General features: G+C 43.9%; 1 protein-coding gene across 3 annotated transcripts in view; it reads right to left on the bottom strand.

The window, feature by feature from the left end:
* Nucleotides 1-24835, bottom strand: part of LOC112248355 (sarcoplasmic/endoplasmic reticulum calcium ATPase 2) — a 33577-nt gene extending 8742 nt beyond the window's left edge. For 2 of the 3 annotated variants that reach the window (XM_024417306.2, XM_024417307.2), the window contains exons 1-8: nt 24354-24835; nt 20930-20947; nt 20650-20732; nt 18731-18835; nt 17073-17211; nt 8046-8126; nt 7226-7311; nt 6421-6885 (exon numbers count right to left, since the gene is read on the bottom strand). In XM_024417306.2, coding sequence (XP_024273074.1) covers nt 6421-6885; nt 7226-7311; nt 8046-8126; nt 17073-17211; nt 18731-18835; nt 20650-20732; nt 20930-20947; nt 24354-24471 — 1095 coding nt within the window. In that variant the 5' untranslated portion in view covers nt 24472-24835. Of the gene's footprint in view, nt 1-6420; nt 6886-7225; nt 7312-8045; nt 8127-17072; nt 17212-18730; nt 18836-20649; nt 20733-20929; nt 20948-21410; nt 21593-21675; nt 21955-24353 lie in introns of those variants that run through there. The other variant, XM_024417308.2, reaches the window with a different exon arrangement.
* Nucleotides 24836-27453: the final 2618 nt, after the last annotated feature.

Raw genomic sequence — 27453 nt, 5'->3', positions numbered from 1 at the left:
GTTAGCAGATGTTAATGCGAGTGTAGCGAAATGCTTGTGCTTCTAGTTCCGACAATGCAGTAATAACGAACAAGTAATCTAACTAACAATTCCAAAAAAACTGTCTTATACACAGTGTAAGGGGATAAAGAATATGTACATAAGGATATATGAATGAGTGATGGTACAGAGCAGCATAGGCAAGATACAGTAGATGATATCGAGTACAGTATATACATATGAGATAAGTATGTAAACAAAGTGGCTAGTGATACATGTATTACATAAGGATGCAGTCGATGATATAGAGTACAGTATCTACGTATGCATATGAGATGAATAATGTAGGGTAAGTAACATTATATAAGGTAGCATTGTTTAAAGTGGCTAGTGATATATTTACATCATTTCCCATCAATTCCCATGATTAAAGTGGCTGGAGTAGAGTCAGTGTCATTGACAGTGTGTTGGCAGTAGCCACTCAATGTTAGTGGTGGCTGTTTAACAGTCTGATGGCCTTGAGATAGAAGCTGTTTTTCAGTCTCTCGGTCCCAGCTTTGATGCACCTGTACTGACCTCGCCTTCTGGATGATAGCGGGGTGAACAGGCAGTGGCTCGGGTGGTTGATGTCCTTGATGATCTTTATGGCCTTCCTGTAGCATCGGGTGGTGTAGGTGTCCTGGAGGGCAGGTAGTTTGCCCCCGGTGATGCGTTGTGCAGACCTCACTACCCTCTGGAGAGCCTTACGGTTGAGGGCGGTGCAGTTGCCATACCAGGCGGTGATACAGCCCGCCAGGATGCTCTCGATTGTGCATCTGTAGAAGTTTGTGAGTGCTTTTGGTGACAAGCCAAATTTCTTCAGCCTCCTGAGGTTGAAGAGGCGCTGCTGCGCCTTCCTCACGATGCGGTCTGTGTGAGTGGACCAATTCAGTTTGTCTGTGATGTGTATGCCGAGGAACTTAAAACTTGCTACCCTCTCCACTACTGTTCCATCGATGTGGATGGGGGTGTTCCCTCTGCTGTTTCCTGAAGTCCACAATCATCTCCTTAGTTTTGTTGACGTTGAGTGTGAGGTTATTTTCCTGACACCACACTCCGAGGGCCCTCACCTCCTCCCTGTAGGCCGTCTCGTCGTTATTGGTAATCAAGCCTACCACTGTTGTGTCGTCCGCAAACTTGATGATTGAGTTGGAGGCGTGCATGGCCACGCAGTCGTGGGTGAACAGGGAGTACAGGAGAGGGCTCAGAACGCACCCTTGTGGGGCCCCAGTGTTGAGGATCAGCGGGGAGGAGATGTTGTTGCCTACCCTCACCACCTGGGGGCGGCCCGTCAGGAAGTCCAGTACCCAGTTGCACAGGGCGGGGTCGAGACCCAGGGTCTCGAGCTTGATGACGAGCTTGGAGGGTACTATGGTGTTGAATGCCGAGCTGTAGTCGATGAACAGCATTCTCACATAGGTATTCCTCTTGTCCAGATGGGTTAGGGCAGTGTGCAGTGTGGTTGAGATTGCATCGTCTGTGGACCTATTTGGGCGGTAAGCAAATTGGAGTGGGTCAAGGGTGTCAGGTAGGGTGGAGGTGATATGGTCCTTGACTAGTCTCTCAAAGCACTTCATGATGACGGATGTGAGTGCTACGGGGTGGTAGTCGTTTAGCTCAGTTACCTTAGCTTTCTTGGGAACAGGAACAATGGTGGCCCTCTTGAAGCATGTGGGAACAGCAGACTGGTATAGGGATTGATTGAATATGTCCGTAAACACACCGGCCAGCTGGTCTGCGCATGCTCTGAGGGCGCGGCTGGGGATGCCGTCTGGGCCTGCAGCCTTGCGAGGGTTAACACGTCTAAATGTCTTACTCACTTCGGCTGCAGTGAAGGAGAGACCGCATGTTTTCGTTGCAGGCCGTGTCAGTGGCACTGTATTGTCCTCAAAGCGGGCAAAAAGTTATTTAGTCTGCCTGGGAGCAAGACATCCTGGTCCGTGACTGGGCTGGGTTTCTTCCTGTAGTCCGTGATTGACTGTAGACCCTGCCACATGCCTCTTGTGTCTGAGCCGTTGAATTGAGATTCTACTTTGTCTCTGTACTGGCGCTTAGCTTGTTTGATAACCTTGCGGAGGGAATAGCTGCACTGTTTGTATTCAGTCATGTCACCAGACACCTTGCCCTGATTAAAAGCAGTGGTTCGCGCCTTCAGTTCCACACGAATGCTGCCATCAATCCACGGTTTCTGGTTAGGGAATGTTTTAATCGTTGCTATGGGAACGACATCTTCAACGCACGTTCTAATGAACTCGCACACCGAATCAGCGTATTCGTCAATGTTGTTATCTGACGCAATACGAAACATTTCCCAGTCCACGTGATGGAAGCAGTCTTGGAGTGTGGAGTCAGCTTGGTCGGACCAGCGTTGGACAGACCTCAGCGTGGGAGCTTCTTGTTTTAGTTTCTGTCTGTAGGCAGGGATCAACAAAATGGAGTCGTGGTCAGCTTTTCCGAAAGGGGGCGGGGCAGGGCCTTATATGCGTCGCGGAAGTTAGAGTAACAATGATCCAGGGTCTTTCCACCCCTGGTTGCGCAATCGATATGCTGATAAAATTTAGGGAGTCTTGTTTTCAGATTAGCCTTGTTAAAATCCCCAGCTACAATGAATGCAGCCTCCGGATAAATCGTTTCCAGTTTGCAGAGAGTTAAATAAAGTTCGTTCAGAGCCATCAATGTGTCTGCTTGGGGGGATATATACGGCTGTGATTATAATCGAAGAGAATTCTCTTGGTAGATAATGCGGTCTACATTTGATTGTGAGGAATTCTAAATCAGGTGAACAGAAGGATTTGAGTTCCTGTATGTTTCTTTCATCACACCATGTCACGTTGGCCATGAGGCATACGCCCCCGCCCCTCTTCTTACCAGAAAGATGTTCGTTTCTGTCGGCGCGATGCGTGGAGAAACCCGCTGGCTGCACTGCTTCGGATTGCGTCTCTCCAGTTAGCCATGTTTCCGTGAAGCAAAGAACGTTACAGTCTCTGATGTCCCTCTGGAATGCTACCCTTGCTCGGATTTCATCAACCTTGTTGTCAAGAGACTGGACATTGGCAAGAAGAATGCTAGGGAGTGGTGCACGATGTGCCCGTCTCCGGAGTCTGACCAGAAGACCGCTTCGTTTCCCTCTTTTTCTGAGTCGTTTTTTTGGGTCGCTGCATGTAATCCACTCCGTTACACTGGTTGTAAGGCAGAACACAGGATCCGCATCGCGAAAAACATATTCTTGGTCGTACTGATGGTGAGTTGACGCTGATCTTATATTCAGTAGTTCTTCTCGGCTGTATGTAATGAAACCTAAGATGACCTGGGGTACTAGTGTAAGAAATAACACGTAAAAAAACAAAAAACTGCATAGTTTCCTAGGAACGCGAAGCGAGGCGGCCATCTCTGTCGGCGCCGGAAGTTTGTCAGTTGTTAAGAGCATGCTCGCAGTACACGTCCTAGTAATCTGTCTGGCCCTGCAGCCTTGTGAATGTTGACCTGTTTAAAGGTCTTTTTCACAGATTTGCCAAATGGAGGGCGAGGGAGAGCTTTGTATGCGTCTCTGTGTGTGGAATATAGGTGGTCCAGAGTTCTTTTTCCTCTGGTTGCACATTTAACAGGCTGATAGAAATTTGGTCAAACGGATTTAAGTTTCCCTGCATTAAAGTCCCCGGCTACTAGGAGCGCCGCCTCAGGGTGAGCGTTTTCTTGCTTGCTTATGGCGGAATACAGCTCATTCAATGCTGTCTTAGTGCCAGCCTCTGACTGTGGTGGCATGTAAACAGTTACAAAGAATATAGATGAGAATTCTCTCGGTAGGTTGTGTGGTCTACAGCTTATCATGAGATACTCAGGTGAGCAATAGCTTGAGACTTCCTTAGATATCGTGCACCAGCTGTTGTTTACAGAAATACATAGACCACCACCCCTCGTCTTACCCGACGCCGCTGTTCTATCCTGCTGTTACATCATATAACCAGCCAGCTGTATGTTGATGTTGTCGTTGTCATTCAGCCACTACTCCGTGAAACATAAGATGTTTGTTTTTAATGTCCCGTTGGTAGTTCAATCTTCTGTGTAACTCATTGATTTTATTGTCCTAAGATTGCACGTTTGCTAGCAGAATGGAGGGAAGTGGGGGTTTATTTGATTGCCTGCGAATTCTCAGAAGGCAGGCGCACCTTCGACCCCTCTTTCTCAGCCTCCTCTTCACGTGGATCGGGGCCTGTTCCCGAGGAAGCAGCGTATCCTTTGCGTCGGGCTCGTCAGAGTTGTGAAAAGAAAAAGAGGATTCTGCTCGTCCGTGGTGAGTAATCGCAGTCCTGATGTCTAGAAGTTATTTTCAGTCATAAGAGATGTATGGTTACAACATTACATTAGAGGCCGTTTATGAACTTACACTGTAGATGGCAGCAAACACCACATAATAGCTGTAGATCAGCTCTCACAACTATATTCCCTGGGCTGGAGGGATTTAGATGCCCTAAGGCTGTGTGGGGGCTAAGGCAGGAGTCTAGCAGTGAGCAGTGCTTGTTTGGTTTAGTCCATAAGTAAATAGTGGAGGCCATCTGTCAGGGAGCTAGCGTAAAGAGAAGAGTGCGCTGAAGTCTGGAGGGCTGGGCCTTTTCCCACAGGAAGAACTGGACTGGTCCAAGCCTAGTAGTAGGCACGTGCAAACTAACACCACGTCACAACAGCCAGTCTGCTGGGACCCGCCAGCAGTCTCAGTCAGAGAGAAAGGAAGAGTGATGGTAATCATTCATGTTCTTTTCTAGCTGGAGGCCACACTTCAGAGAGCCCTGCTGACGTCAGACGATTAGAAAATAGCATTACATCCTCTCGCTGAATACATTAGGCTCAAGTTGTGAATTCAACAAACTATTTTGTGGAAGATTTTCTAAGCATCACTGACAGATGAAATGGGAGATGGGGGTTGTTTGGTGGACACTGGGTAGTAACCTGAAAAAGGCATGGTTCTCTTTCAGCTCCTAGCCTCTACACCAGAGATCCCATTCTCAAACTACTGGGATAGGTGAAAGCAATGTGGAGAACTCGTCACAGCCTAAAACATGTGTTACTTAAACAAATGTCATCATCACTTCATGGAAACAATGAGATAGGTACAGTAGGATGATATAATTTACTAGTGTATTATGGCATCATGCATCCTAACAACAACTGCTCCCTGGGCGCCGATGACATGGACGTCGATTAAAGGGATACTTCGGGATTTTGGTAACGAGGCCGTTTATTTTCTTCCCCAGAGTCAGATGAACTCATGATACCATTTTTATGTTATGCATCCAGTATGAAGGAAGTTGTAGTTTCGTGATCCAATGCTAACGTACGTTAGCGCAATGGCTGGACGTCTATGAGTATCCGCTAGCACAGGCCTATCCAACCCTGCTCCTGGAGTGCTACCATCCTGTAGGTCCAACCCCAGTTGTAACTAACCCGATTCAGTTTATCAACCAGCTAATTATTAGAGTCAGGTGTGATAGATTAGGGTTGGAGTGAAAACCTACAGGATGGAAGCTCTCTAGGACCAGGGTTGGAGAGCCCTGTGCTACCAGATACCCATAAACTTCCAGCCATTGAGCTAACTCTAACTTCATACGGAGACATAAAAATGGTATTCACGAGTTCAGACTCCAGGGAAGTAGATTAAAAAAAAAGCCTCATTGTCAAAATCCTGAAGTTTCTCTTCAAGGCAGCCCCCCACACCTCTCTGATTCAGAAGGGTTGGGTTAAAAATCAGAAGACAAATTTCAGTTGAATGCATTTAGTTGCGCAACTAACTAGACATCCCATTTCCCCTAATAATTTCAGTCTGCACCAGAGGTGAAAGGAAGTGACTACAGAGGGACATACATTAAAACAGACCAGAGACCCATGGAATGCTAGTTCAAACAAAATGTATTATGGGAAATAAATGGCCGCTACCAAATAAAGAACCTCTCATCCAGAAACATTTGATAGACATAGGCCTACTAAATAATGCAACAGGTCAAAGTTTAAAGGAGTGGAGTCAGCAGTTCCAAAGATCTGTGCATATTCACCAAAAAGAGAATAAACATGCTCATGAATAATGAAATGTCTCTCTGCTCTGGGAAAGAGCTGTAGGTGTGTTGGGGTGCCACTCAGAAAGTGGGAGGGACTGGATGCTCCGCAGAGCGGTGACACAAGGTCAGTTATGCAAGAGCACCGCGGATGAACACCTAATGGCTGACTGTCTATCAAAGCCGCAGCGCATCGCTGCCTCACCACCTCTTTGTAACACATCTCACTCTTGATTCTCCACTACAAAAGAGCCTTCTGCACACATACATATACTCTGAAACAGTATCACAGCAAGGTAACGCAACAGAGGCAGACTTCCCTGTCCAGTCAGCATGTAAAACAACCAACCAGACTCACCCTGCAGACAGACATCTGGTTGGTGGTGAGGGTGCCGGTCTTGTCGGAGCAGATGACAGAGGTGCACCCCAGGGTCTCCACAGAGGGCAGGCTGCGGACGATGGCGTTCTTCTTGGCCATGCGGCGGGTGCCCAAGGCCAGGCAGGTGGTGATGACAGCAGGCAGACCCTCAGGGATGGCGGCCACAGCCAGGGCCACGGCGATCTTGAAGTAGTAGACGGCGCCGCGGATCCAGGAGCCTCCGTGGACAGGGTCGTTGAAGTGGCCGATGTTGATCATCCACACAGCGATGCAGATCAGGGAGATGACCTTGGACAGCTGCTCCCCGAACTCATCCAGCTTCTGCTGCAGGGGGGTCTTCTCCTGCTCAGTGGCTGCCATCTCATCACGGATCTTACCAATCTCAGTGTTCACGCCCGTGGCCACCACCACACCAATAGCCTTGCCAGACGAGATGTTGGTGCCCTGAAAACACAAAGGTGGAACGTTATGGCCACACAAATCACACACGCTTGAGGAGAGCAGACTAGATAGAATATTCTAACTATATTTACAAACCAAATTAAAATAGCAGGGTCTGTATTTTTAAGTACATTTTTGATATTGAGTGATGCTGGCATAATTTGTTAATGACGTTTAGGAAAGAAAAGGGATACCTGCATCAAGCATGTTCTTCAACTCCATTGAGCTTGACTGAAACAAGTGACTGAAGGAGAATCTCAAACTACAAGCTGATGTTGGAGAGTTCAATCATCACACAGCCGCTACAAGGAGCAGTAAGTGAAAAGAGAAGAGTGTTGCTTACGGAGAAGAGCATGTTCTTCTTGTCCTGGTTGACAGCTCGAGGGTCAGGCACTGGGTCCGTGTGCTTGATGACAGAGACCGACTCACCTGGAATCACAGCAGAGAGCAGCGCAGGTCACGTATCACACTGATATCCCTTTGGCTGTGTTTAAAGCCTCGGGGAAAAACTCTTATCAACTTCAAATCATAGACTCCCACTCCACAATCAATGTGTAACATTCATGGCTCTTGGTGCGCATGGTGCAGGGCACAGCCTCTGATCATAATGTGGATCAAGTGGAAACCCGGGCTCTAGACTCAGAGGAGGTGAACTCTGTTAATAAACTGTGTCATGATATTCAATTATTAATAAGTCTTATTTTGATAAGCTAAAGTAAAACAAACTTTTGTTGTGAGGTGGGGCTGAGCAGTTGGGTTTGAACTGACTCCTACATTCCTCGCGTATTACAATATTACCAGTCTATGGAGGTGATGTGTTAGGGACATGACTCTCCAATCAAATGAAGTTTGGAATAACTTGGTTCTGGAGGAGGAATAAACAGTTCAAGTTTGCCTATGTGGAATAAAGGCAAATAAACATGTGGCAGACGACAATTAAAAGTGAGTCATACAGTATGCTTGCAGGCTCTGAGGAGCTCATACTGTCAGCAAAGACAGCTGTAGAACACCTGAAATTAGCATACAATGTCATTACACAGAAAGAGAGAGTTTTGTTATGCTTTTGGAGTAAGACAGTTTGTCTATTTTGACTAGAGATGTAGAGTAGCCTAAGTTTGTTCGGTATAGAAAAACACAGTGCAGCAAACAGCCGTGTGTCTTACCGGTCAGGATGGACTGATCTACTCTCAGGGTTGTAGATTTGATGGATGTAAGACGGATGTCTGCAGGAACCTTGTCTCCAACTAGCGAAGGGGAAACCAGACATAAAGACAGACTTAGAGGCACACAGATTAAATAAACATCATAGACGGACAATGATGCATTGCACATTTTGCAAGCAGGGAAAACTAGACAGACAATTCACATGACCTCCATAACTTCTGCCCATTACGTCAAGTCATTGTAGCAGCACACAACAGATACTATACAGTTACAGGTCTCAAGACAAGTAAACTGGTTGTGGATGTGCAAAGTCATATTCAAGTCGAAGCCAATACTAAAAGCAGAACATTATAAAAAATACCGATCCTGCAGAGTGCTTAGATTATTGGACCTTGAAGACCACCCAGCCGTTCTCTGAAATAGAGAAGTCATTTATTCAGCATCAGTGTTAACTGACAGACTATAGCTCATTTCAGGGTTGGTTGCTGTGCCACACAGAGGCAGAGTACTGGGCTTCTATTGTAGCGGAGAGAGGAGAGCCAGAGCAGCATGAGGAAACAGAGGACCGGTGAGCCATAAAAAGGCCCTTCCCAAAGGAGACAGACAATTTGGGCCACATCTGAATTGTGGCGACCTGATTCTGCAACCTATTAGTACATAAAACGCTGCAGGGCACAGTTCTACAGAAAAACACATATATTGGCTCTCACAGACCTGGAGACTTAACATGGTATTAAAATGTATTCAATGTCCTTCAATCATGCCCTTTCTTTTCCAAGACACACAGTGAGTATTGGAATAATATGGCCAATCTGGGTGATTGAGGGAGACTGGTGGAAGCCAGGGAAGAGAAACATGTTCATGAACGTCAGGATTCCTTTTCAGGACTGAACAGACAGTAAAACTAATCCGATCCCCCCCCTGTGCCCTTGAGAGGAGAGAAAAATAGCATGGGATGAACAATACGCACAGCCAAAAATGGGAAAACTATTTAAATATGTTCCCCCAATGAGCTGTCCAAACGATCTGGCCTCAATGGCCATGTATTGTTCTAATCTCCACCTGGCACAGGCAGAAGAGGACTGGCCACCCATCGGAGCCTGGTTCCTCTAGGTTCCTGCCTTTCTAGGGAGTTTTTCCAAGCCACTGTGCTTCTGCACTACTTGCTTCTTGGGGTTTTAGGCTGGGTATCTGTTTCAGCACTTTGTGACAACTGCTGATGCAAAAAGGCTTTATAAAATATTTGATTGATTGGTTTAAATGCCAGCTACTTTCCTGTCCTCCCCACTGCACAGGAAGAGGTGGAGGAGATAATACCAGCTGCTGTCACTCAGACATGGAGCCCCATTTTCCAAAACTCATTGACGCAACAGGAGTGGCGCTTAGCACACAGTACACGCTTTAACCTCAAACTCCTTGTTTTCAAACCTTCAAATTAACAAGCGGGTGTCCCTAAGCTGTCACATATTAAAGCTAGACACACAAGTCTCAACACCAACAAGGCCTTGGCTCAGAGAGAGAGAAAGAGAGAGATGCGAGCAGTTGGGTGTGTGTGTGTCAGGCCGTATTAAATCTGACACTGGTGCCAGGAGTTCTGGACCATTAGTGGACATGGGCCAATCATGAGAGAGAGAGAGACAGACCGCTTTTCTCAGAAATAATTGTGTAGAGCTCAATGGCATCTTTCAACTGTCTAAATGTGGAACAATGCGTTTCACTTCTGAAAAGGTCAGGAGACCTAACTCACAGAGGGAAGTATGCAATGGATTGGCCTTGGATGGGCTGCAACATCAAATTATCATCAGGCTCACTTGAAAGCTATTCAGACAAAGGCAAACAGTTACAGAATATTATCTACAGGCCAAAGAAAGATAACACATTTGGGAGGAGTTTCAAAATACAATCTGACGCCAAGCTGAACTGAAAGAAAACATGACCACAGTCAAACGTTTCCCCCCATAACGGCCACATCCTTAGGGTTGTGCAACACTTTCTGTCCCAAGACACATTCAAATGTTTTAAGAAACACTGGTGACTACAGGGAGTAAAGCCAATTACAATAACACTTGATGTCCTTATGGGGGTACAAAACACGTAAGATTGTCCTGGTACAGTTAGCCAGGTCTGCAGGCCTGCTCTGGATGAAGTGTGTGTGAATACATCAGCTATCCCTTTAAGTCAACATCCTACTTGGTACCAGGCCAAAGGTCTCCTCAAACATGAACACCTTTTCACCCCAAGGCTTGCCAACAAGTGATTCTCCACGCCGCAACAAGCGGCACAGACACAAGAGTCTGTGAACCAGTGCCAGACATGACTTCCAGGGGTGCCCTTCTTTACAACTGTGGAGTGGGTCCAAGCAAGGCTGCCACACCAGGAAGACAGAAAAACTGCTTTCGCTGACAGACTGACACAGGCCCTGCTATGTATGACTGCATGACATGGCAGGTTTCTCTGTGGACAATCCTGAGGGTGCAGGTGCTTATGGCAGCTACAACAAAAGGTTTAAATAGCTCATTCTGATTAGGCTATTTTAGAAGCACTTGACGGCGAACTACGTCCTAGAACTCTTCAAGTGCTCTTAACCAGCTGTTCTTGTCTAGAAAGCGTTGACCACTAACCAAGTGTACAGTACACTAACAATTCAAAAGGCCAAAGAACTTGTTGAATCAGAGAAAATTAGAAAAGGAAAAAAAGAGCATGAGACCATGAACACTAGCCTAAAGCTAGTTGGAGTAACAACGATGTGTCTGGCTTTAATCTCTACTCCCTGTTTTCAGTGGGTGTACTGAGATCTCCAGTCTCCTCTCATAACCAACAGAACAGGGCTGTGTATAGGACAGTACAGTACACTACAAACAGACCACCATGTCCTGTCCTGGGCCAGGTTTGGTTGCGGTGGCAACAGGACACTGCGACGGAGCCACGTGACACCTAGATTAAGACCAGCGGCCTATGCTGTGTGAGATGTAGACCAGATGCTGCCCGACTAACAGCGTTCTGCTGGGAGATAGGAAGGAAGAGCAGAGGTCAGGGGTCAACATGCCTTCAAACTCTCTATGGCCTCTATATGCTGGGACACATCATACACTAGACAAAGATTTTTATTCAGACATTGAAATGGATCGCTAAAGACCTTTCTGGATGCCCGTCCCAGTGCGTTGTTGCCATTAACACCATGAAAAGGTTGTAATTAAACCCTCTACTTAGCTTAATGAAAAGGGTGTTGATAACTCGTCCTGCCTTCCCTCTCCACACAGCAGTCTTCTTAATATTCTAATGCACTGTTCCACATGTGGCCATGAGAAGCTGTGTACAATGCTACAGCCTGACCACAGTAATGTATTCTGAAAGAAGAAACTCTGAAGGGTACAAATGTTTCCCGTTGTCTTGAGGTCAGCCTCTTCCTTGTTAGTGGCTCCGCTTAACAGTCTCTCCAGGGTCAGACCAGCATGTCTTCCCCTTTACCACCAATTCTAGAACCAGACAGCATAGCGCAGATTCCCAGCAGTCAATGCAGGACATGCCTCAGGATTCGCTGCCATTTGAATGCGAGGACAATGTAAAAACAACATTCAGAAAATTGCAGTGGCTTAATAACTGTTGGTTGATACCAGACCTGGGTTCAAATACATGTGTATTTGAGTATCTAGTATTTAAAATAATCTGTGTTTTTTTGTTGTTGTCCAAAACAAGTACTTTTTATTTGAATGGTTTGTAAAAAAAAACATAAATACAATTTGGTAGACTCTCTGTATCCCACTCATAATTATCTTTAAGGTCCCTCAGTTTAGCAGTGAATTTCAAACGGATTCAACCACAAAGTCCAGGGAGGTTTTAATGACTCACAAAGGGCAGCTATTGGTAGATGGGTAAAAATAAGATAAGACATTGAATATCCCTTTGAGCATGGTGAAGTTATTAATTACAATTTGGATGGTGTATGAATACACCCAGTCACTACAAAGATACGGGCATCCTTCCTAACTCAGTTGCCAGAGAAGAAGGAAATCGCTCAGAGGCCAATGGTAACTTTAAAACATTTAGAGTTTAATGGCTGTGATAGGAGAAAACTGAGAATGGACCAACATTGTAGTTACTCCACAATACTAACCTAAATGACAGAGTGAAAAGGAAGCCTGTACAGAATAATAAAAATATTACAAAACATGCATCCTGTTTGGAATAAAACACTTAAGTAAAACTGCAAAAAATGTGATAAAGAAATTAACTTTATGTCCTGAATACAAACCGTTATACTTGGGGCAAATCCAACACGTCACTGAGTACCACTTCATATTTTCAAGCAAAGTGGTTGCTGCATCATGTTATAAGTATGCTTGTCATCGGCAAGGACTAGGGAGTTTAGGATAAAAAGAAACCGCATAGAGCTAAGCAAGGCAAAATCCTAGAGAAAAACCTGGTTCAGTCTGCTTTCAAAACAGACCAAATGAACCTTTTAGCTGGACAAAAACCTAAAACACAAGGCCAAATCTACATTGGAGTTGCTTTCCACGAAGACAGTGAAGCCTCAACGTGTTCCTGAGTGGCCGAGTTGGTTGTAACTTAAATCTGCTTGAAAATCTATGTCAAGCAATGATCAACAACCAACTTGACAGCTTGAATAATTATTTATGTGCAAATATTGTACAATCCAGGTGTGCAAAGCTCTTAGAGACGTACAGCTGTAATCGCTGCCGAAGGGGATTCTAACATGTATTGACTCAGGGCTGTGAACACTTAGTGGGGCAAAAAAGTATTTAGTCAGCCACCAATTGTGCAAGTTCTCCCACTTAAAAAGATGAGAGGCCTGTAATTTTCATCATAGGTACACTTCAACTATGACTGACAAAATGAGAGAAAAAAAATCCAGAAAATCACATTGTAGGATTTTTTATTAATTTATTTGCAAATTATGGTGGAAAATAAGTATTTGGTCACCTACAAACAAGCAAGATTTCTGGCTCTCACAGACCTGTAACTTCTTCTTTAAGCAGTGCTTTGTCCTCCACTCGTTACCTGTATTAATGGCACCTGTTTGAACTTGTTATCAGTATAAAAGACACCTGTCCACAACCTCAAACAGTCACACTCCAAACTCCATTATGGCCAAGACCAAAGAGCTGTCAAAGGACACCAGAAACAAAATTGTAGACCTGCACCAGGCTGGGAAGACTGAATCTGCAATAGGTAAGCAGCTTGGTTTGAAGAAATCAACTGTGGGAGCAATTATTAGGAAATGGAAGACATACAAGACCACTGATAATCTCCCTCGATCTGGGGCTCCACGCAAGATCTCACCCCGTGGCATCAAAATGATCATAAGAACGGTGAGCAAAAATCCCAGAACCACACGGGGGGGACCTAGTCAATGACCTGCAGAGAGCTGGGACCAAAGTAACAAAGCCTACCATCAGTAACACACTACGCCGCCAGTGTCCCACTGCTTAAGCCAGTACATGTCCAGGCCCGTCTGAAGTTTGCTAGAGAGCATTTAGATGATCCAGAAGAAGATTGGAAGAATGTCATATGGTCAGATGAAACCAAAATAACTTTTTGGTGAAAACTCAACTCGTCGTGTTTGGAGGACAAAGAATGCTGAGTTGCATCTAAAGAACACCATACCTACTGTGATGCATGGGGGTGGAAACATCATGCTTTGGGGCTGTGTTTCTGCAAAGGGACCAGGACGACTGATCCGTGTAAAGGAAAGAATGAATGGGGCCATGTATCGTGAGATTTTGAGTGAAAACCTCCTTCCATCAGCAAGGGCATTGAAGATGAAATGTGGCTGGGTCTTTCAGCGTGACAATGATCCCAAACACACCGCCCGGGCAACAAAGGAGTGGCTTCGTAAGAAGTATTTCAAGGTCCTGGAGTGGCCTAGCCAGTCTCCAGATCTCAACCCCGTAGAAAATCTTTGGAGGGAGTTGAAAGTCCGTATTGCCCAGCAACAGCCCCAAAACATCACTGCTCTAGAGGAGATCTGCATGGAGGAATGGGCCAAAATACCAGCAACAGTGTGTGAAAAACTTGTGAAGACTTACAGAAAATGTTTAACCTCTGTCATTGCCAACAAAGGATATATAACAAAGTATTGAGATAAACTTTTGTTATTGACCAAATACTTATTTTCCACCATAATTTGCAAATAAATTCATTAAAAATCCTACAATGTGATTTTCTGGATTTTTTTTCTCATTTTGTCTGTCATAGTTGAAGTGTACCTATGAAAATTACAGGCCTCTCATCTTTTTAAGTGGGAGAACTTGCACAATTGGTGGCTGACTAAATACTTTTTTGCCCCACTGTATGTAAATGTGTTATTATTTTATAAATTTGCATTTTTTATTTTGAAAAACACGTTTTCACTTTGTCATTATGGGGTATTGTGTGTAGATTGGTGAGAAAATCTATTACTTTGAAGACACTATATTTAAATAATATTGAAATACATTTCATGTTCAATCAATTGAGCTCTATTTTGCTAATTGTAGGCTACTGTATAAAAATTGCCTCAATACATTTCATGATGCGTAACATGCGCGCAAAATTGTGCCAAATCTTGATTTAGTGCATTATTATAGGCTAAGCATTAGAATAAGCCACCTCAATATTTGAAGCCATAGGTGATAATATCTCTAGGAGCTGATTCGTCATCAGTATTGTGGCACAATTCTAATGCCAAGGTAAGATTTGAATGGAGAAAGCTGATCTGATCTTTCGATCCTATCAGTAGCTACATGCTCCAATGACTCACTTATTAAACACTCTCTCTACGGGGTGTTTATGGAAATGCATGTTACATCTTCAGCCCTTGTAGGAAAGGTGCATTGTTAAAACACTCCCTAAGTTCCATCGCTATCGGGAAACCGGGCCTAGGGCTAAATGAACAGCAGATTGAACTTGAAAAGGGGATGCTGATGCAGTAACATACAGATCCCTCCACCTTATTCATCTAAGTCCCAGACAGCCATTGTGCCGCCTGCAGACAAGCTGGGGACAGCAAATACCTGGTTGGACCAGACACTTGCCAAAAGACCCCACAGCAGGCCACACAAAATGCCATGCTGAGTGTCTGGAATCCCAGGCCATGGAGAGTGGTGATGGGTAGGGTCTCTGTGTGTTGGGCTTGAAGGTGGGCGGGGGTGAGATCGCGATCCACCACTGACACAGACTTCCCTACAAGGTCATCTTGCTGTCCAAACAATAGAAGCAGCTGAGATCCCCCCCCCCCTCCCTCATCCCACCCCACACAGACTTGCCCCATCAGTATCTGGGCTCTTACTGTACTGAACATACACCAGCCAGGGACCAGACCAGACTCTCCTCAGTCCTGTGGAACTGCAACACCTCTGGCTATAGACACATTATGTTGATGACTACTAGCTATGTGTAATAAACACATCGACAAGTGGAGCGGGAGGCTGGCTGTGTCAGGGCACACAGTGGTACCCTGACAGGCAGGGCCAGAGATTGGCCCGTTTAGTATTCTGCTCACAGCTCAGCCAGTCAGCGCAGCCTGCGTCTTCTGCCTCAGCAGTAAGCTGGCATCTGCGTCATGACCAGCCTTCCTGCATGGCAGGGGGTCACACTGGGGATTTGGGCAAACATTCAGAAAGGAGCCTCACAGAAACCAATCTGAAAAGGCTCTGCAGGATTTCCCCAATGTGCTCTCTAAGCTTAGGTGACATTCTCAATCTCTACCTGACAGCCTCCACAATGCATCACTCTGACAAAATCTGCTTTGCCAACTGTTCCCTTGAAGAGAGTCTGGTTTCCGAGCAAGGCCGTTAGCCATTTTCCTGAGTAAACATACAGCAAAACCATAAGCGACCTTCACGCTACACAACTAATGACGCCTATACTCAATCATATTTTTACACAGCAAGGACCAGCCAAGGATTTCTGTGCAACAAATAAAGGCAAATATACAGAACACGCACTAATACATCCAGGATCCACTTTGATAACCATACCATCATGAAGGTATTGTTAAACATTAACCCCCAAACCAAATGTTCCGTCACTCTAAAACAATAGGTTTCATAGAAACGAGCAAGCAGCAAATGCACTGGGCTGCCGGTGCCCTTCTCAAGGTGAGTTTGGAGTCCCACGTCATACACAGCATCACTTTTCCCCAGAAAGGAACTACCGTCACTGCCTGCTATAAATACACCATGATTCCATAATCTAGACAGGCTAAAAATAAAACCCACCACTATGCACAGAAAAACCCACTATCACCTCAGTGGCTTAGGGTTTAACCAAGTATCATGATAACATTAGCGCTTCAAGGACTCCAGTATTTTACTGCACATCAGTTGACTACATCGATGTCCATCCCCTGCTGCACTGCAGCCACATGCTTTTCAGGACACAATTCCTCTGAAAATCAATCAGAAACATCTCTCTCGCTGCTAAAGTCACCGACTTTGGGTAAGTCATACCAGGCTCTTTCATGAGCTGCTTTGAGGAAACGTGAGAGATGAGCCACTCCGAGGTTCAGTTTACCGGCTCCAATGGGAATGTGCTAGCATGGCGCTATGGTTGAACACAATGGGAGCCTCGTCAAGGTGGTGTGCCGTGTACCTTCGTGAGTTTAGCACCCTAGGAAACATGCTCATGTGTTTCGAGAGGTCCTTAGCACCACTAGTGCCTAGTCCTTTGGGACAATGGGTTAATAGAAACATCCCAAAATACACCTCTCATGTAGGGTGTCACCTCTGCAGTGGGACTGGGGGAGAGGGCAATTTAAATTAGATTTCTCTGTTAAAATGTAAGCCTAACCATGCCTGGATTCACGAGTCCAGTTAAAAATAAAATGTACCCGAGTGAGGTGTCAAACTATGCTGGTTTAAGGGAAAATAGATTAGAAGGAGTGTCCTTTTTTTCCTAACAAAGACTAAGAACTGTTTTTGCTTCAATCTTAAATAATGGTTATTCATAAGCCAAATTACTGAATCACCAAAAATGATGTGGGTTTAATGCATCCTATAGCACTGAGAAAGACAGGGCCAACTTACCAGCAACCTCCACGATGTCTCCAGGCACGATTTCTTTGGCCTTGATCCTCTGAACAGTCTTCCTGTCCTGGCGGTAGACCTTGCCCATCTCAGGCTCGTACTCTTTAAGGGCTTCAATGGCATCCTCAGCATTGCGTTCCTGTGTAGATTAGAAACGTTGACTGTTTGGTTACATATTACATACCGAAATAGATGATCTGATGACATGTTAGAAGCCAATTCAAATCAAATAAGCCTATTTGACTTTTCACCATCCCACAAACTGCAGATATGGGACTTCTTTAAAAGGCACAATCTGTCACTTCAACAGCCTAACCATGCCACTTTGTTTCATTAACTCTGATGGATGTGGCTGTAAAAATGTAACCACAAAGTTATAGACAGCAGGAAATATTTTAGAGATCGTGCATGACAAGGACCAGGGGATTCCCTTTGCATATTTTACACTCTGAAAATAGTCCATTTCTGTACTGATTATGCTTAAGAAAACAGAAGTGTAAGTTGTTAACACTGCGTCATAGGGAGTCACATTTATGAGAACATCAGCTAAATAAGAAAATCCACACACTGTGCCAATGTCACGTTTGTGTTTACTCAATAACTTGGAGGAATAGAATGCTTGGTTCTAAAGTCCACATTTCCTGACCAGCTTCAACATATAAGTGCTTCTGCATTGCTTGCTCTTTGGAGTTTTAGGCTGGGAATCTGTATAGCACTTAGTGAAAACAGTTTATGTGAAAAGGGATTTATGAATGACATTTTACTGATTGATATGAGTTAATAAAGAGCCTATAATTGTCTATTAAGCATGGTAATTTAGGGCTACAGGGACAGATGTTAGAGTCTACTCCATGGCACACAGTGGTTTGGAAATTCCTCCTAGGAGCTCCCTGACAGTGTAGGCAAAGTCAACCAGTGTGACAGACATTCTAACTGACACTAGAAATTGGGCATCAAAACTGAGTAAGAAAGACAACTATGAACTTGTTGTTTGAAACCGAGTGATTGACAATATTTTATGCTCATTCTTTGGCTGCGCATAAATGCTTTATGGATTGGATTCAAATGTTCAAGGTCATTTGCTCACAAACATGCCATCTATGTTGACAGACAGCTGAGGAAATGTAGAATAGTTCTCCTGGACGAAAACAAGCAGGCCAGAAATATGCATGAGTTTAGACTGAATGAATAAATCCTAAGGGAGCATATAGCCTTTTTGTGTTGCTACAGGCTGAGTTCTCTTTGCAAAAACTGCAAATATGGATTAGAGAATGGCTAAGAGACCATTGTGTATAAACATCAACAAAGCAACAGACATGTCAAGGCTGGGCGAGGGGGGTTGTCACTTTGGTCTCATCTAAACTGTCGCAAATGTTGTCAATGACCCACTTCCTTCCTCTGCCCATTTACTTTCTATTGAAAAACATGACATTAATAAGAGTTAAGCGTAAAGCAGACATGTGACCAGCAAGCAGAATGTATGAGATTTGTGGATACTCCTACCTGTAACTTTTTTAATGGTGGCCTGTTTTGCCTATAGTCACTAGCTAGCAGCATACAAGCAAAACAAGAGTTTCTAAATACTTCTCATTGCAGCTCCACACGGACATTCAAGATACTGTAAAAGAGGTCAAAATGATGTAATGTGAGTTGCTCACCTGCCACACACCCACTATGGCATTGGCTATAAGAATGAGTAAGATTACAAAAGGCTCCACAAAGGCTGTGATTGTTTCTTCTCCATCCTCGAATAAGGCCAAGACCTAACGGTAAACAAGACAACGAGATGATCCATTATTGCACATAGTACAGGAGCACGTACCAACATTATTCCCCCTGGATACATACAACTATGAATTGAAATAATCGTGTTAAGAAAGCTATGATTGAAGTATGTTGTGAAATAAGGTTGTGCTAAATGTCATGGAGAAAGCATAGCTGTTAAAAAAAAACAGACAAACTTCATCCATGCCTGCCAATGGACCCAAACATGGTAGAAGTACACAATCTGAAATGACTAATTAACTTAGCAGTGGCAGTCACATTTATTTATTTTAAATGTAAAAGCTTTGAGCTAATAAGTGCAAAATTAACCATTAACCTCATTTTAATCTGGCAACATGATTTAATTTGAAACTTTTCTTCAACAATGTGTCAGCACATCACAGTACATTTGGCTAAATGAATCAATGGCCCTCAGTATCATACACAGTATGCATATCAAATATGAGCAGTTGAAACCAACAGACAACCATCTTACCACCTCAAACCAACCCCCCACAAACATTAAACCAGTTACCAGGAGGACCACTGCTTCTGTAATCAATCACAACCCACGTAATGTGCATTTAGTAAAGCTCTTCTCCAACTCAGCACTCCTCCTCCCTCACAAACAGGAGATAAAAACACTCTTCTGGGAGTGGGACTCATTTGAATAATGTCCCTCTTAACTGCTGAGAATAAGAGCACACGAATTCACTTCAACGAGACAATGCTGCATAACACAGACACCATCATGAACAACCTGCTGCACCAGTTTATTTCACTGTCTTTTAGCCTTTTATTACTTCCACAATCAGATCTGACCACCGACCAAAAGTATGAGAGTGGTGCATTCATCTGGCGTGTGCCCTCCCACTGAAGGCAAGAGCCCAAATTTGGTCTTCAGTGGTGCCCCGGACAGCAGCCACTGACACCTTCATATCGCATGGCTGGGCACACTACATACCAGCTCCTCTAACACACACACACACACACACACACACGCGATGATAGATTCCAGCTCTTGAACCCTCCATATTGGCCTCAAAAGGACCACATCTCCTCAAATCAATGCGCATGGTATCTGACATTATATTTTCCAATGCAAAAACATCTGTCTGTCCACTACCTAAGAACATGAATAGTAAACAGATGTAGCAGTACACTGATTATACTGTAGGACTATGGAATTTAGGCTAGATCACTGCATGCTGTCAGTTACATTTCCACCAAACCATTTAGCTTGTGTATAGGCAACTTACTACCAATAACGATGTAACGTTAAATGTCAAAACACGAGGCGAAAGGCAAACTACCAGTGAGAACCCTGATAGAAGTGATTACGCTAAAGACGACTCAAATGTCTTGTTAGACACATGGTGATAGCAACTCGATTCAAGCAACTGCTGTTGTCACCATTCCTCAGATGTGTAGCTAGCCTTCTCAGCTGTTTAGCCACCTGATCTATGAATGTAACCTCAGCAGAGGCATAAAAACAGAAGACATTTGCACTTGCTGTCCACACCTCATGCCAAGAGGCCAAACAAACTTTCCCTTTCCATTAGACAGCCCACTCCTACTCATTAGCTTTTTTCAGCAACTCCAGACAGCAAGCATAAGATCAGATGATTTAGGTGTTTGCTTATAAGAGGATTGACACAGCTACATAATAAATCAAAGCAATCAAATGGGCTAGGGCTAGCCTATTAAAAGGGGGAAAACTGACCCATGGCAAGCAGCAGCAGTACCAAATTTAGTGTGCCCTCAACCCCATCTCAGGAAGAAGAAAAATAAATTGTCCAGGTGATATACTTACAAAAGATATACAAGCTGCCAGCAGAAGAATTCTTACAAGTAAATCTTCAAACTGTTCAACAACAAGCTCCCATAGAGACTTCCCTGTAGAATGAAAGGTGTTTAATGACATGAAATCAATAAAAAAATGATGCATCACATAGGCTGCGTTTACACAGGCAGCTCATTCTGGATATTTTTTCACTAAATTGGCCAATCAGATCAGCTCTTTTGCAAATAATTGGAGAAAATATCAGAATTAGGTTGAATTTTTACAACCAACTATTTTTAACAAGTGTTACCTTCTTCAGCAGGTAGCTCTGAGATGGTCCAATCCAAAGTGCATCAGGGAAAAGAGAACACACCATTAGGGAAAATGGTTTAGTAATGTTCTTACATTTTGACAATCAATCATGACATGGCATTGCAATTTGTTGATCTCCACCTCGGCTTTGACTACCACTGACCCCAATGACTCCCACTAACCCCTATGTCCTGGTTTAGATTGCCACCAGGAATTTGAAAAACAGAGACTTCATTTAATTGCATTCACTGCGTGAAACCACAGCCTTGAGTTTGGCTGAGTCATTAACGGTAGCAAAAGCATAGAGGGTAAGAACATTGCCCACTCAATGTTTGAATTCATGGTGGTGTAGGGATTCTTTTTAACCCATCTTCTCAGAGGTCACCTTGAAAGTTGTCAGACATCCAATATATAATCTTGTGTATATCTCTGACCTCCTCCCAATATGCGGTCTCATTATCGTCGGTGATCAGGCCTACCACTGTCATGTCATCGGTTGTGCCCGGCCAGGGAGTACAGTAAGGGACTAAGCACGCATCCCTGAGCGGCCCCTGCGTTGAGGGTCAGCGTGGCGGATGTTGTTGCCGCCTACCCTGACCACCTGGGGTCAGGAAGTCCAGGTGGGAAAGGGCAGTGCGGAGTGCAGTAGAGATTGCGTCGTCTGTGGAAAAAAACAACTCGATTTATATTTTCCATGTCCAACCATGTCCTGAGAACACATGATATTACAGTACTTCAGCTCACATTAATAGGATATTCTTGATGGAGCTTGCCCAGTTTATTCTCCAGTGACTGCACGTTCGCCAATACAACGGAGGGTAAAAGCGGTTTATCCACTCGCCGACGTAGTCTCGTCAGGTATCCCGCACGTCAACCTCTAGAACGCTGCTTCTTCCTTTTACGAGTGTCTGTGATTTGGGCCTGGTCTGGGATGAGCAGTATGTCCTTCGCCGCCGACTCATTGAAGTACAAATCCTCATCCAAATCGAGGTTAATGATCACTGTTCTGATGTCCAGAAGCTCTTTTTGCTCATGTTAAAAAAAAATAGTTAAGATCAGCAACAACAAAAAAATACAAAATAGCACAATTGGTCAGGAACCGTAAAAATAAAAAAACGTTTATTTTGAAAGTTTACACAAATTAAAGGTATGTGGACTACAGAAAACCGAGGGCCGAGCACGCCCCCATTCACATCGACAGGGCTGTGGTGGAGTGGGTCGAAAGTTCCTCTGTGTTCACGTCCCTAAGGACCTATTATTGCCCAAACACACCAACAGTCGTGAAGAGGGCACGACAACGCCGCTCTCACCTCAGGGGACTGAAAAGATTTGTCATGGGTCCGCACATCAAAAAGTTCTACAGCTGCATTACTGAGAGCATCTTGACTGGCTGCATCACCGCTTGGTATGGCAACTGTTTGGCATCTGACCGCAAGACATTATAGAGGATAATACGTACGGCCCAGTACATCACTGGGGCCGAGCTCCATGCCATCCAGGACCTCTATACCAGGTGGTGTCAGAGGAAGGCTCTAGAAATTGTCAAAGACTCCAGTCACCCAAGTCATAGACTGTTCTCCTGGCTACCACACAGCAAGCTATACCAAAGTGCCAAGCCTTCTGGACAGCTTCTACCCCCACACACACTTTCACATACACTGCTGTTTATTATCCATCCTCAGTGCTTAGTCACTTTTACCCCTACATACATGTACATATCATCTCAATTACCTCGTACCCCTTGTATATAGCTTCGTTATTTTGTGTTAATTCCTTTTACAAAAACTTGGTATTGTTGGGAAAGGGCTCGTAAGTAAGCATTTCACGGTAAAGTCTACACCCGTTGTATTCGGCGCGTGTAACAAATAAAATTGTACTATGTTGAAAGCCATTGTGTTGCCTACATTTTAAGAAATGCACTTAATAAAACACATGTTATTGGAATTACTCAATAGAGCCTGCAAAACTTTAATTGGTCTCATGCTGGGCAACAGGTATATTACAGAGTGCAGGTAACTCCTTACTCCACCAACTCCATTTACTGCAATGCAAAACACTCTATGGGATACTTATTGGGATGTGGAGAGAGAAAAAAAACATTACTACCTGTTTCAGATACACTGGGATGAAAAATACTCAGTAGGGTCTTTACTAACCAAATGTGTGTAGTTTTGGAGGGGGACTGTGTCATACATATCCAGCAGCACTTTGTTCTCTACCTCCATCATAATGCACTGTAATAGACTTTACATGGGGTACATATTGGCTTGTAGAGAGAAAACAGGTCTCAGCTATGGATGGGGTGGAGAACGAAGTGCTTCTGGATATGTATGACACATTCCACTCAAAAACTACATATATTTGGTTAGTTAAGATCCTACCGAGCATTTTCCAATACACTTTAGTTGAGACAGGTAGAAAAGTTCTCTATAGCCCAAAGTGTCAACATATTACTTCTTTTTTTACACCAATAATGAAGAAGTTAAAACATTTGTTTTAATAAATTATTTATTATTTTGTTGGCAAAATAAAAGTTGCCATTGACTAAAATGCTAATTCTTTTGAATGAGTTACCCACATTGCAATACGGACTTTTATTCTGAAGGTTTCCTCATTACAATACACCCATGACGTCATAATTTGTGGTGCCACCAGAATACTACTAAATAACCATCTAGAAAAACGACAGACCACAGGATCCTATAAACCAGCTTTCGTTTTAGCTAACGATAGTTAGTTAGCCAGCCAGTCTGCGAGCATCGTTATAGCTAGCTACATGGGCCTGTGCGGGCGGCTATCCTGACCAAATGCACAGGTCAGCGCAGCGGTCTTGCTACCTGGTTTAAACACCGTTGAAAATGAACTTATTGGACAATTACCCCATGTAACTACTTCGTTCAGTAAAAGGTGTAAATGTAAGATTGAAACCCACAAGGTAGTATACAATGACGTCAACCAATGACCAAGCTGGGTGTGTGCTGACGTTTAGCTAATGACGCGTTCAAAATAACTGAACTGGGAAATCTCAGACCAGTGGGAACTCGGGAAAAGAACGAGCTCCATCTCGGAAAATTCGTGTTGAACGGTTATCCAACATAATTCCAAGTCGGGAACTCGGGCCTCTTTCTAGAACTCAAACTTTCAGACCTGAAGTTCACTGACGTCATAATTTGACCTATTTTTTTCCCCCCGTTGTCTTGGAAAGCACCATAACAAATGACCGTACGTTATCTAGACAAGGGTTACCCAAACTTTAATTATTTGAATCAAACTGTGTAGTGCTTGGACAAAAACCAAAACGTGTACCGGGGGAGTGCCAAGGACCGAGTTTGGGAAACCCTGATCTAGTTCCCTTGCGAGTGAATTATAGTTAGCTTAAATACCGGTACCAGTAGTAAAAGTGTAGCTAGAGGATCACGTACCGTTCGAGCCCCATTTCTCCTTCTGACGTTTCACCTGGTCCAAACCAAGTCCTGTGCTTTCGTTGACAGAAAAATCGCTATAAACTTCTTCAACACTCTTTGTGTGAGCGTTATCCATGGTGGACTATCGGCTCCTTATTTCGTTTAACGTTACTCAGCCGCCTCAGTCTCTTTAAAAGTCAAAAATTTCAGAAGAAAAAAATACAGCTTGCCAACTATGAAATATGAATTCAGATATCTGCCTGATGACACGAATAGTAAATTGTTAGCCTTACGAACGAGCTAATTGGAACGAAACATGACCCTTCCGACGAATGTTCACGTTACTTTGGGTGTCCTCTTATCTCCCCAAAAATGGTGGAAAAGAATGCCGCAATCGCCACTGTTGAGGGCTGCATTCACCCAGTCCAATCCTTGCGCTACCCTCGGTTTGCGTTGGTCTACCCTCTCAGCTTCAGTGGTAACACACTGTAGTGCTCATCTGTTTTGTTCAAAAGTGCCTCAACACTGCCCCTTGCATGTTCAGTATGTGGACTACTCTCATTGGACGGAAGTAGTCCGGAAATGTTCTCAAAAGTAAGGATTTACCAAGAGTTTGATATTAGCAGTCAGTGACAAACACGGCCAAACAACAATACTCTGTAGTAATCTGAATATGATGCAGAAAATCTGGTTGATGCATTTCCCTTTCCCAGGATCAGTAGGCCCTAGTTCAGGCTTCTCCAACTCAAGGTCCAGAGGTGTCGACCTTCAAGCTTTTATTCCAGTGCATCATTAACAGATCATGTTAAAATAAAATGTAGCATGGGATTTAGTCTGGGCCATAATTAGCTGAGTCATAGGGCTGTTATATAAGCCTGCATGCTCTCCAGTGCCAGAGTTTGCTCTGAATTGTTAAATTAGCTAAATAAAAAGCCATTGACAATTTACTGTGAACTATATCAAGATACTTTGACATGGGATACTGACCAGGCTGGATATTGTCTATGGAAAGTCTATGTACCAGTATAGATTGTGATCCACACTGAGTTTGCATACCTAGCCACAGCCATTATTTACGTACATTAGTATGACCAACAACAATGAGTGACTGGACCCTAGCAGCGTGCATATATTTGAATGCACTCAACTCACCTGACCTCACTTGAAATCATAATTTGATGTGAACAAAGGCAGCATTTCTTTGTCAAACCAAGTGATGCAAAGCAATCACAGGCAAACTACTATGATGGCTTGAACTATGTCAGCGAAGGGCACAAGGTTAAGATGACACCCCCACTGTGTTTATTAGGGGTAATTCTTGTAACAGGACTGGCTTGTTTCATCTGTTGACACTTCTAAATGAAGCCTCCAGTGGGACAAGGCTGATCCTGTTGTTCAGTTATAATTCTATCCCAACCAGTTCCGAGTCAAGCTGCCTTCTGGAATTCACACGCGATCCATCTGGCACAGGGAGGGACCATTAACTGTGGCTGTCAGGACAGTCAGCAGTATATTGAGTTACACTACATGACAAAGTATGTGGACACCTGCTTGTCGAACATCTCATTCTAAAATCATGGGCATATGGAGTTGGTCCCCTCTTTGCTGCTACAACAGCCTCCACTCTTCTGGGAAAGCTTTCCACTAGATGTTGAAAATGTTTGTGCATTAAGCCATTAAGGAAGGAAGGAGAGGGGGCTGAAATTACCATGGGTGCCCCCTTCAAGTCCCCAAGCTATAGTGAAAGCTAAGACTTGGGTACGGCAAGTGACAAGTCCCCTTACTCACATCAGCATTTATAGACAGGTATTCAGAATGATTGATTTGTGAATAGGAAATGTATTCTAAGGATGACCGGTCAGTTTGATTTATCATTGATTGTTTTCCATCCCCTTTAGAAGGCTGTGACTAGTCAGACAGAAATACAACCAAATATCAATTAACTTTAAATATCGTATTAAATACATGCTCCTGAACTTTGGTGACTACTAAGTATTTTTTAAACATCCCGCTTTGGACTGGATCCCTGTCAATGTGTAGTTCAGAAATGCATAATCTATGAGCAGAATTACTATCTTACCTCAATTAGCCACGAAATCCCTAGTCTGAAAGCGACTGTTTTTCTGAACAAGGTGACATTTCTCTACATTTTCCCCCCACATGGTCCAACACCCTAGGAATTTGAGTTCTAGTCGATGAGCTTCAGATCCTCACGAATTGAGTGACAGCTAGCAAGATGCACACACAGCAGGGCGAGAGCAATGACGTGGTGTACATATCTGCACATATGTGACGTAGTATGCAATTTTAATGAACCACTTTTGGCTCATGTGGCCTACTTTCAGAACTACTCGCTAATAAGTATACAAAAGTTCCAGAGAATCTCTATAAGAATATATTTTTATGAACAAAGTTAAATGAGAAGTACAACAGGATATTATGTAACTCATATAATATATATACTGAACAAAAATATAAACTCAACATGTAAAGTGTTGGTCCCATGTTTCATGAACTGAAAAAAAAAAAAAAGCATTTTCTTTTCATACGAACAAAAAGTGTATTTCTCTAAATGTTGTGCACTAATTTGCTTGCACCCCTATTAGTGAGCACTTCTCCTTTGCCAATATAATCCATCCACCTGACAGGTGTGGCATATCAAGAAGCTGATTAAACAGCATGATCATTACACAGGTGCACCTTGTGCTGGGGGCAGTAAAAGGCCACTCTAAAATGTGCAGTTTTGTCACACAACACAATGCCACAAATGTCTCAAGTTTTGAGGGAGCATGCAATTGGCATGCTGACTGCAGGAATGTCCACCAGAGCTGTTGCCAGAGAATTGAATGTTCATTTCTCTACCATAAGATCCCTCCAAAAAAACAGAGAATTTGGCAGTATGTCCAACTGGCCTCACAACCGCGTGTGTCCACGCCTGCCCAGGACCTCCAAATCCAGCTTCTGAGTGGAGGGTGGTGGTGCTGAGGAGTATTTCTGTCTGTAATAAAGCCCTTTTGTGGAGAAAAACAAATTCTAATTGGCTGAGCCTGGCTCCCCAGTGGGTGGGCCTGGCTGCCAAGTGGGTGGGCCTATGCACTCTAACGCCCACCCATGGCTG

Source organism: Oncorhynchus tshawytscha, linkage group LG04 (genome assembly GCF_018296145.1).
Source record: "Oncorhynchus tshawytscha isolate Ot180627B linkage group LG04, Otsh_v2.0, whole genome shotgun sequence".
In the NCBI taxonomy this organism is placed as follows: domain Eukaryota; kingdom Metazoa; phylum Chordata; class Actinopteri; order Salmoniformes; family Salmonidae; genus Oncorhynchus; species Oncorhynchus tshawytscha.
The sequence above is the reverse complement of the archived record's forward strand: the minus strand, read 5'-3'. Positions and strand labels throughout refer to the sequence as shown.